Here is an 11,743-nt window from a genome sequence, read left to right on the forward strand (position 1 = left end):
GGGGTGTGGACGTGACAGTTTCAAGCATACACGCTCTCACACAGACAGACACAACACTCAACACGCAACAGTGTAGCTTAAAATCACAACCACATGTGAATAATTTCCTACCCCGTTCCCCAGTCTATTTTTAAGTCATATCCCAATAAGGGACCTGGAGTTTCAACTGCCCCGGCATTACAAAAGCATGTGCATGCAGGCCTTTTGTTAAATATATTCCGTCTGTAGCGTTGGAATTAAAAACATTCTTCTGTTTCTGTGTTTATTTGCTTCACAGCCATATTGTCTGTGGTCAATAAAGAAAATAAGAATAATTGTTGTTTTTGTTTTTATTGCAAGACCAAGTTTTTGTACATTAGTTCAAAGTAACATTACAGTTAAAATGTAAGGTTGTAGTTAATGTATACCTCATAAGTTAGCATGAAAGTATGTCTAGTATTTATTTAAAATATTCATGGCTTCAGGGTAATACATTTTACTTATATGGTGTCTAAATTGGAGTGTAAATTACTCAATTACTCAAAACCTTATCTGAAGTGCTGACTGTATGTACTCTTCTATAATACTGACCAAATGTATTAGGAATTAAAGTTAGATGCTTAGCTTTACTGCAGTATTCTAGAGTACCTGAAGCTTGGCTCTGTTATTTTCAGTCAAGGGATTACAACAAAAGTGAAACGGGAAATTAATTTTGATAGGGTTAAATATGAAACATGTATTTGTTTAATTTGAGGGTGGGCAGCATTCGAACTGGTAAACCTAAAAATGAAATTTCAGCCAAATCGTTGGTTTTCCTGGGGAATTTCGGTTCCGTCACAGCACATTTCTGGGGTTTGGAACAGCGCAGTATGTTTCCTGTATATGTAAAAACTGTAACTTCATACCCTTGACCTTTAAGAGCTGGGAGTGCAAAACCTGTTGAAAAGTCAATACGAGCTAATTGCGAGAATTCAGAGACAACTGCTATTACAAACAGACGATAGCCAATCATGCTTTTCATGACTTCATTCACATAACATTAAAGGTTGCAGTAAAACAACGCAAACTACCTATTATACATGGGTGTGTATGCCTTTTATTCATATTATCTGGTATTTTTATATAAATACATTTAAAAAAAAAAAAAAAAAACTAGATAAATGACTACCGATAAAAAATCCTGATTATCCTAACTTTGATTTAATAATGCCTGTTAAACCGAAAAGCCCCCTAACAAACCATCATACTGTTTGTAAACCTTCCAGTCCCATACCATATGGGCTCTTTATCTGTGGTATTCACAGAACAGTAAATTACAGTATGCAATATATGTAATGTTGAATGGGTTGTATTATAAACATTTGAATATCAGAATTATGATATACTTAAATATAGTTTCTATATCTGAAAAAAAAGTTTCAGCAAGAAACAGGATAGAGCAAGGCCTTGGTTAAATCTTTTTTTTTTCGTTCCTCATCTGGGTGCTCCAATAGTAGGAATTGGCATGACCATGTCGACCACAGAACTGTCTGGGAAGTCACATGGCTGTGTTCAAATCTTCCCTGCTTGGATGACAGCACAAGGAACATCATCTGCCAAGAGAATGGCTGTCTGAAGAGATTGTTAATAGGGGAGGATGCAATCAATCATAAGTCAATATCAATCATCAATCACGCTTTTCATGTCTAGACAACACTTTATTAAAGTGGACTAACGTTTCCTGAAATGATCCACTTATCAAAAAAGGAAAAAAAAAAAGAAATAATGATAATACTGCATATTGAAGAGCCATATTTGTGCATTCGTTTTTGATGATACTTATTTTTCTGTTCTAATGTGCAGATTTCTTATTTCTTATATTTGAAATGCAGTGTCATTACCTGGTACAGCGCAATAGAAAAGCATTATTTTAGCAATAAATAACATTATGCATTTTTAGTTTATATATGCACTTACTTAACTAGATGAATATTAAAATGTTACAGAACTATTGCAACAGGGCAGAATTAGCAATTGAGCTGTAAAGATACAAGTTATTTATAGAAGTGGTTATAGCTATTGTTTTTAATAGCATAGATCTCTTTGATCAGCACACAACACTATTTTTCTTTTTAAGATAACATCCCAAAACTCAAAATGACTGGAAAAAAAAGTCACTAAAACTTGTAAAGCAAACAACACACTTATGCCACTTTTATTCAGGGATTAAATTGGACTGTTTGTACACATCTGTTTACAATAACCTCTGTTCACATTTTGCTTGATTACATTCTTTAATCATCACCTTAACTGACCTTAGAATTCAGACATCTCATTTTTCATGCATATCACTCTCATGAATCAGCACTGAATATATACCACACTCTCCTGCGTCTTTCATTAGAAAGGGTGGCCCTTCAATGTGCAACTGAACAACTGGCTTAAAACATACAGCAGACAGATCTGCGGCGGCACAATTAGATGATTCAGTGACATTACAGGATACATTATCCCGAGGCAAATTTATACACCCCAAATATTGGAGGCAATATTTATTACTGACATGAATTAACATTTTCATTTTCAGCAGAACTGTTAACATACTCTACGGACGTATACAGCTGTTGCTCAATATTTTAGTAACTGCAGGTAACACAATTACATTCCAAAAACTGTTTTATTTGTTCCCTCTCATTTCTAGTAAAAAGTAATTAGGACATGATTACCTGAAAACGGTTCTGCTTTGAATCTCATGTATCCTATAAATGTAATTCATTTTTTAGATTAGGCACTAATTAGGTAAAAGTTTACAAACAAATCTGAACAGAATAAACATTATCTTTGACTTCATGCAATGCAGAACTGAGTGGCTCTCCTATAATACATACAAAATAGAAACACAATTTGAAAAGAGGCACCATCGTCTTCTCAACAGTAAAACCCTTCTCTCGTCTTTTTAACAGTAAAACCCTTCTCTCGTCTTCTTTTTGGATCTAGGTGCTAGAGCAGGTTCAATTAAGTCCCCTTCTCCGTCAGGTATTTTCCTTTTATTCTTAGCACTTTTATTGTCACTCAAGCAACCACTACTGTCACTAGCACAAATTTCAGTCTGCAAGGCTGCCTCTGGTTCTTCGTTCAGCTGCTTCTTTTATTCTTCTTTTTAGGCATATCCGAGATGCTGCCATTCACACTGCTGCCACCTCCTTGTTCACCACGCTGTCTGCAAAAATGTCATCAGCACACACCGACGTCCGAGTCCTCTTTATAGCTTCTCTTGTCTTTTTTCTTTTTGCATGGCGTTTCCTCAGTGGTATCAGGTTCCCCATCCACAGTGCATTCTTCTTGCTGTGGTACACGTTTTCCTGGGACACTAAGTAAGAAAAAAAGAAAATATACTAGGCTGCTCCTTAGAATGTGCTATAGCTTTTATTATTATTATTATTATTATTATTATTATTATTATTATTATTATTATTATTATTATTCACCTGTTAACGAAAGCAATAACCAAGCATGCTTCAGTCCAGTGGCATCCAGTCAATCAGCATTGACTGTAGACATTCCAGTCTTTAATAACAATTGTCTTCAAGCTGTTATACTGACTACAGGAGGAGATACAAAGCCAGGTTCTGGAATATATATGGTCTGCTTCCCCCATAATGCCAGGGCTTCGGTCATGTACTGCAGAAACTATTCTATATCTAAAAAAAATATATATATTTTTTGGAAGTGTAGCAGATTAAACACACAAGCGCTCAAAGAGACTCACCAAAAACACAAATAAGTAATTGTAGTTTCATGTTCACAAGTAAACAAAGCATTTGTTTTACATACTAGTGAACTAGATGAGAAAGGCTTCAATGTGTACTGCCAACCCAAAGCCTGTTCCAACTCCTAAAGATGAATGAGGGCTCATACCATTGATGTATAAGTGGTGGGGTCTGATTAACCTGATTAAGCTAAACCTACTGCAAAAAGGTTGTTTTTTTTTTTTTTTTTTTTTTTCCCCCATCCCTGAGGATTATTTGTGTATAGTTTTATAAATGTAGTGTAGTAGGAAAACTAATTTTAAAAATCTATTTTTTATTTTAGAAAACACCAACACTTGCTTATCTATGGTGCCACCTACTGTCATAAAATGATATTGCACTATTACACATTTCTTAAAATGCAGTTGCAACTTTTTATTTAAGGCATTTTAGCACTATTCATGCAAGTTGGATATCATTTCAGAACTTGTGTTTAGACTAAATAACCACGTTCCTGTATAAAGGTGTATTGTGCAGAAATATCCTGATAAAGAACAGATTACTATATTTTGTGTGTTTATAACTTTACAGTCCTATGTGCTGTGTAGGTACAGTAATTTACACTAAAATAACAAAAAAAAAGTTTACCAATGAAAGTTATTGTAGTCAATACATTTATTAAATTAGCATTTATTTTGCATTTGAATGCTTATTTTTATCAATTAATTTTTGCTCAGCTCCAGTGACGTTTTAGGAAATGTGTTTGACTATAAATAATGTTTCTACACCACTATTTAAAACTTGTCACTAGTAATGACATTATTAAAAACTGGATTCCCACCACAATAGTAAGCAAGTCTAATTTGTTGCCTACAATTACTTTTATGTTGAACTATGACCAGTCTTACATTATTTAATATTATTTAGATGGATAGTGCAGACACACATAAGCTAATTTTGTTACAATAGTCATTGCATTACTGATTCTTTCCTCCTTGTGGTGCCTGTTTCAATATAATTTATTGTAAATTAATTGCATGCGTGAGGTTTTGTTGCAATGCCCAAAACAGAGTTTAGCTGAGGAATTCTTAAAGTGTTTTTAAATGGTCACTTTAAATGTACCTGTTGTCATCTAGTTTTCCCTCTAATAGTAAGAACACCAGCTACATCAGCGTATAACTTGTACACCTCAAACTCAAGGCTGTCTCCAACCATCTGTCCAGAGACTTGGCAGGCTTCAAGGACATCTTATATGGCTTTAGAAGAGAAACACTGAAGTAGCCATACACCAGACATCCTGCGTGAGAGGAGGCTAGTTTGTTAACAATTCCCTGGACAAAGAAAGGATGCAAAATGCATTAAATAGTAAATAAAAGATATACACATTAAGCATTATTACACTATAGGAAAAATATCCAGAATTCAATTAACAAAATTATCATTTAGAATGTTTTACCTTTCCATGCGCAGAAGATTTATAGCAAACAGACATGATAAATGCACCTATTCCCATGAAACCCAAAATACAAACCAACAATACTAAAGCGAACATCAACACGTGCTTTAAGAGACGAAACACTAGGGATGTTCAATTTCGAGTTTAAAGGTTTTGCAAGTTTTAAACATTTGTGATTTTCGAAACATTTAGAACATTAAACCACTGTCTAAGAAATGCATGTCAAACACGGACATCACCTGCAGTGTGTATACAGTAGCAGAGTGTGTAGTGTAGTTATTTATTCGTCTCTTTTGCATGTACATGAAGGCTCATCCACATTAGTGTTGTAAGGCATCACAAAAAAGGCAGCAATCTAATGGAAGGCTTATGATGGCTTTTTTGATTGAATACAAAAACCTTTAAAGTTTAAAGATGTTTATTACAAACGTTTAAACTTTTAGGAAATTAAACGGAATCTCATTGCTAGAAAGAACAATGGCATATAAACAATGAGTTGTGTTGTTTTCATAAGTGTTCAACCACCTGTAACCTTCAATAAAAACTGATCATTATGCATACCACAAGCTTTCCTTTATCAGGTCGGAAGATAAAGTCAGCTTCTATATTCATATGAATGTAGCCTTGACCATCATAAACGTCACCATATTGTCCCAGTGCTAAAATGTTATCAGATTGATTTAAAAAAAAAAAATGACAATGTTTTAGCGTTGTTGTGTAGTATAGGTATGGCTACACAAAGTCTTTAAATCGCTTAACTCAAGGAACATGAAAACAATACAAGCGGGTATAAAACAGACGTACTCAAATACAGTTCTTACAGTAATAAACAGAGCGGTAACACAATTGCACCGATCAAGAAAATACCACCTTTGCTATTATTAGTATCACCGGCTCCTTTTTCGTAATTGTTATACAGGTTAAAATAAATGACGCAAATTAAGTGCTGGAAAAGTGAAAATAAAACTGGTACATTTTAATAATCCTGTAAACACATACTCAGATTCACTGTTCTTGGGTTCGCTGATCCAACAATTTCGAAACATCTCCCAAACCCCCAAGTTAATTTGTTACCACGTACATTTCTGAATATTTCAGCAGCTCCGTGCCGAGTTGTTCCTGGACTCCTGTCTTCTTTTTCAGGTACACTGGAGACATTGCAAATTGCCTTCTGTGAGTGTCTACCACCAGGCAAGAGTGTGATGCCCGGACCAAATTACAAGCTTCACCAAAGGGCGGAATTACTGGCAAAGTGCCCGTTGCCACCGATTCCGAAGCACTTGCAGTTGTTTGTACAGGAACGGAGGGTGTATCCAGTCTCTTCTGCTCATCTTGTTCCAAGTTAGCCCTGCTTCTAACTGTCGTAAAGCATGGCACATGGACAGCAGTGTTGTCGTGCTGCTACGTCAGTTGTATTGTGTAATATATATTATTTCCTCCTGGTGGTATGCTGTTGTTGTGTATAACTGGCATACAGACTCTGAAATCATATAATTGTCTTGTTTTGTACAAGGATTTCTGATAGTGTGCTGCAGATGTATATACGTATTTGGAACTGGAATATTTATCTCTGTTGATTTAAATGATAAGCAAACACGTGTCTGCAAAGGTACTCATGTGCATTGTAACCAGGGCTGTGGTGAACGTTGTGGTAAAATCCAGCGTGGCGCATTTATCCTGACCAACATAATAAACAGTGGATTTGTTTATAAACCTCAGAGTTTTTGTTTGTTTCTGTGTTTGTGCATTGCTAATAATTTTGCTGTTTAGGGGTTACCCCAGAGTGGCTAAACAGTATGCGTATAACTGTGCTGCTCTGGCACTTGGGGCTTGTGTGATTTGAGTTATCAGGTTGTTGAATCTGTTTTATGGCCTGGTCACACGGACGACATCTGTTGCCGGCTTGTCGCCTTGAGTTATCGAACAGTAACATCAGTATAGTATACCAAATTATATACAGTGAGGAGTCAGTAAATTTATATTTTAGACAATGTTATAGAAATACAAGTATTATAAAGAGTTTGTCTGCAATTAGATTTGCACATTTTAAAGGCCTGAATGTATAACGATAAATCCTTTAAGAAAGCAATAGCAAAGTCTTGTTTTGATTTATGTTATTATAGCCATAAATGTTAATTAAAATAAAGAAAATCCCCTCAATATTCAAAACAGATGCTTACCAGTGCAATTATTAAATAAAATAGAAGCCCCGGCAGATAGAGAACCATGACTAAATAATATTTTATCACCCCATTGATTTGACCAAAAACTTACATCAGTATTGCATGAGTGAGACTCCTGCAAAAAAATACAATTTGCCTTTTTTCTTTACAAAGCAAAAACATAGCTTTTCACTTAATATTGTCCTTAAGACCCCTTATATTTAGTGAAATAAATGTTCTTTTAAAGAGAACATTTAAACAAAAGTTAAACAGAACAATATTAAAAGAGAAAAATCTTCAAGTAACAGTAATCACACAAGAATACACAGTAAAAGACATACGCGTCTCAAAAATGACCCATTGCTATATTCCCTTTCTATCTTTTAGAGCATAAACGTACTTAAGATCAAGTTCACTTATCTGCTGTTTAAAGTCAGTTAGAGATCATTGTAGCAGTGATGTGACTACCATTGATGTAGGCAAACAGACCACAGAAGAAAGCTCTCTCACCTGCCTTTCTTGCTTGCTCTATGTGAGGCCAAAGACTGGTGCAGGTTTCTCTGTCAGCTTTTGTGAGATCTTCAGAAAAAGGAACACCTAATTCCCTGCAAACCAATTAATCCTTTGTTACATTCCAGAATTCATCTTGAAAAAAGTGCATGGTAAACTGTACAATTATCTGGCAGTGATTTCTGCTCGTATCATCTCTTCTGTTTAGACGATGTACGGAGTCGACAATATCATCAAGTTTGGAGGATATATGCAGTGAGATTTTACTCAGAAGGTAGATCACCTATATCTCTGGTATTCTCGGTTTCCTTCTCCTTTAGACCGTTAATGTGAAGATCCCATCTGCGCTTGTATCTTTCTTTTTCCAGACATCTGTCTTTGAGTTCGATGTTTTCTTTAAGAAGGAGTGAGACTTATTTTTCCAGATTAGTTACTTTGCACCTTGCAATCTTTGACTTCGGCAGCACTGAATTCAACTTAGCTACATTGGAAATCATTGCACTGTTCTGTCTCATTTGAATGTTTCAGTCCTCTAATTTAGATTCTTGTTTGTCGAATCATTTAGTTAGGTTGTTTATTGCTTCGAGTATGGCTGAATTTGGGACGTCTGAAGAATCTGCTTGACTTGCCTCTGCTTTGTGTTTCTGAGCTGCTGGGCTTTTTGTCTGAGTAACCATTGAATAGTTATTTTCTGCATCATCTTCAATAATGTCTTCACTGGAAATTAAAATTTCCATAGCATAATCATAAACATTGCTGTTTAAGGGAATCTTTGTTTTCCCTCTTGCCTCTGCAGCCGCCTAGTGTTTCAGTGGGCCCGAATCTCATGGTGCTAATCGGGTTAGAATTGAACAGGTACGAAATTACCGTATTACAAACAATACAAACTTATTTGATCTGTGTTTTATAATAGGAGGAGCATTAGGCAGGAATTCCCCGCTGGAGCAGGGTTTGGACACTGAGCGGTATCGACCCTCAGAACCGCCCCCAGTAGAACCACTCCTGGACAGGCTCTGGATGTGGTTCTACTGGGGTGGAGGACTACATTCACCTCTACAACCAATGCACTGCCCAAAAAGGTCTCCTGAAGCGTTCCCATGCCCTGCTCCAGCAATACCAGTTGGGGGCACCACAAAAGCGAGTGCCAATGGATATCCTCAGACCCCCCCCCCCCCCCCCCGACCGAGCAGGATAACCGGTATGTCCTCGTGACCATGGAGTATTTCACCAGGTGGCCCGTGGCGTACGCTATCCTGCGCATTGGTGATGCTGGATGGCATGTTCAGCCGGTTTAGAGTCCTGGAGGCGCTATACAGTGACCAGGAGATGGGCATCTGCAAGACCCAGACAATACTGCTCCACCCACAAAGTGATGGCCTGGTGGAGTGGTTCAACAGGACACTTGCCACCCAGCTTGGACCTCCCAATAGCACAGCAATTGGGAACAGCACCTGTCTCTGGTCCTGAAGGCTATGGGACTGTCGTCCAGGCTGCATGTCGATGGTGTTCATGTTCGGGAGGGCGCTCCGCACCGCGGTGGACTTAGTGTTCAGTAGGCTGCCGATTGTCAACACTTCAGAGCTGGCTGGATTGGATGTCATCAGCTGGCCAGCGGCAGAATTGGACTTATGATGTGTACTGCCCCCTGGAGAAAGAAAGGGCTCTGCCCCAAGTTGACCAGTCATTGGAATGGCTCTCCGACATGCCATAACGTGTTAGGCTGCAGACAAGGGGCAAGTTGGTGGTCCTCCACCAGGACAGCCTGGCCCCTTATTGTCCTGGGATAGACACGGTTGTCCTCTGCAGCAGGTGCAATCTACTGAAGTTAATGCAAACAGGTATTGAACCCAAGCAAAAGGTTATGTCAGTTAACTGGGTCTTTTCATGCATGGGGCTATTTGGCCTTCAATAAGGAATGTAACTGTAATGTCTTTTCATTTGGATATTTTTTAAGATCATGCAGTTTCATTTTATATACCATATTTATTTATCGTATTAATTTTATAGGAACTTTAATATGCTTCATTTTGTTTAGTTTTCATTGCAACAAATAGCAAAAGGAGGAAAAACAGTTATATAACGCTTATATAACGCATATATAAACAAGCAATCTTGCTGGTCACAGTAAAATGCCAGAACAGATTTTGAATATGGAACATAAATGTGACTATGTCATAACTAGATTCAGATCAGATTAGATAATAGACAGGACAGGTCACCAATTTGCAGCACATGTTCCTGTTCATATCAGTGATATGCATTTTATCATGGAATATCTAGAATTGTGTTTTACAGTGATGTTATTAAGTACAGAAGCCCTTTGTCTGTGGCTAGGTATGGCTAACAGAGAAATATCTTGATGACACTTTTGGATTTAAAATAAGAACTGTGAACTGCTAAGTCAGTAAATATATTTGTTTTGCTAAGAGATTTAAATGCTCACGGAAAAGACTGCTTACATTGCAGTGTTGCAGGATTTGAAGTGACACAGACAAATTGCGTTGGAAGCATTTTAAATACAGTATATCAATTGAGCTTTCCTTTAAACCAGTTGTTTTTTGGCACTCTACTATCACAATTTGATATGTAAATATTTGCAAACCATTATGCAGTATAGTGCATTTCTTTGTTGTTTTGCCATTGCTTATAACACCATCGGATTTAATCCAGTCCCCAGAATAAATAATGCTATTTACATTGTGTGCAATATGGGGAATCTGCACTGATGCTAAGTGCTTATGACACCTTAATTGGTACTGTTTGGAAAAAGAAACAATGTAAGAAGAACAGTGGCTCTTACCTCTCAGTATAAAAGCAATATCCCCAGTTGTGTCAATACTCCTTAATGTGTTATTTAAGATATTACTTTGCTGAATGTTTCAGTCTTTTAGGAATTTTGCAGAGAGTAATATGAACAGTATGCTTGGAAAGTAATTCTTCAAAAAATCAAATAATAAATAAAATGACCTAAGTAAAAAAAAAAATCCTTAATATTAATATATATATGTTATTTATCTATATGGTATGTATTCATCTTACCTATTAGTTGTATCTGTATATTACGGGTGAAGGCAAGAGAACTTGACTGATATATATATATATATATATATATATATATATATATATATATATATATATATATATATATATATTATATATATAGTTGTATGTGACACATAAACAGTACAGAAAAATATGGAAACAACAAATTATTTACTTTATTGTCAATTTTTCCCTCACTGAGACCTCTTACTTACCAAATATCTTGATAATCAGCTCGCTGCAGAGATAGTTTCACTCAGGCTACTTGCTCACTAAATACCTTGGTATCCCTGAATAGATCATTGTCTCCTCTTTAATATATACTGTATATATATATTTGAATGAGCAACCGCTCTCATTAGTTCAGTGATACATTAAATATCACCCATTTACAGCCAATGCTGAATGACTGGGTGGAGTATTTTACGTCTCTATTTCGCTCTCGATTTTCCTGAGTGGTGAATGCCAAGACTTGTACAATACTCAACATGGTGTTCTACTTAGCAGTTCTTAGCCAGAAACCTATTTCTGAGGGTAAAATGTAGAGAAAATGTTATACCTAGTTAATAAGTGGATCATATTTGGGGTGCTGCTCATTATAATCTTTTGCATACTGTTAAAGAGGAGACCATTATATTCATATACATAAACAACTACTCTGATAGAGAACACCGCCCCCCGTCAATGTGGGGGGGGCAGTTAGAATTTTAGTAAACAAAGACGTTTAGACATAGTATATTATATACTATATATAGATATATAATATAATATATATCTATAATATATATATATATATAGTATATATATATATATAAATGTCACCGAGTACGTTTTTTTGTTTTTGTATATTTACACAGTGGCTCATG

The 11,743-nt window shown here is 36.2% G+C and overlaps 1 protein-coding gene across 1 annotated transcript; it reads right to left on the reverse strand.

The window, feature by feature from the left end:
- Positions 1–1,625: 1,625 nt before the first annotated feature.
- Positions 1,626–9,436, reverse strand: LOC121314006. Its single transcript, XM_041246770.1, has 3 exons — positions 9,287–9,436; positions 6,245–6,564; positions 1,626–3,328 (listed from the first exon to the last, which is right to left on the reverse strand). The coding sequence occupies exons 1-3, from the start codon at positions 9,434–9,436 to the stop codon at positions 3,193–3,195; spliced, it is 606 nt and encodes a 201-aa protein (XP_041102704.1). The 3' UTR covers positions 1,626–3,192.
- Positions 9,437–11,743: the final 2,307 nt, after the last annotated feature.

This window comes from Polyodon spathula, chromosome 4 (assembly GCF_017654505.1).
Source record: "Polyodon spathula isolate WHYD16114869_AA chromosome 4, ASM1765450v1, whole genome shotgun sequence".
NCBI classification, from domain to species: domain Eukaryota; kingdom Metazoa; phylum Chordata; class Actinopteri; order Acipenseriformes; family Polyodontidae; genus Polyodon; species Polyodon spathula.

What these genes read in the sequence shown, in the direction of transcription:
- LOC121314006 (XM_041246770.1), bottom strand. Translation starts at nt 9,436, where the DNA reads ATGACATCCAATCCAGCCAGCTCTGAAGTGTTGACAATCGGCAGCCTA. An exon ending in GCCTTCAGGACCAGAGACAG is followed by an intron (nt 6,565 to 9,286) that starts GTGCTGTTCCCA and finishes CAACTGACGTAG; the next exon opens with CAGCACGACAACACTGCTGT. An exon ending in CTGCTGAAATATTCAGAAAT is followed by an intron (nt 3,329 to 6,244) that starts GTACGTGGTAAC and finishes TTTCTTACTTAG; the next exon opens with TGTCCCAGGAAAACGTGTAC.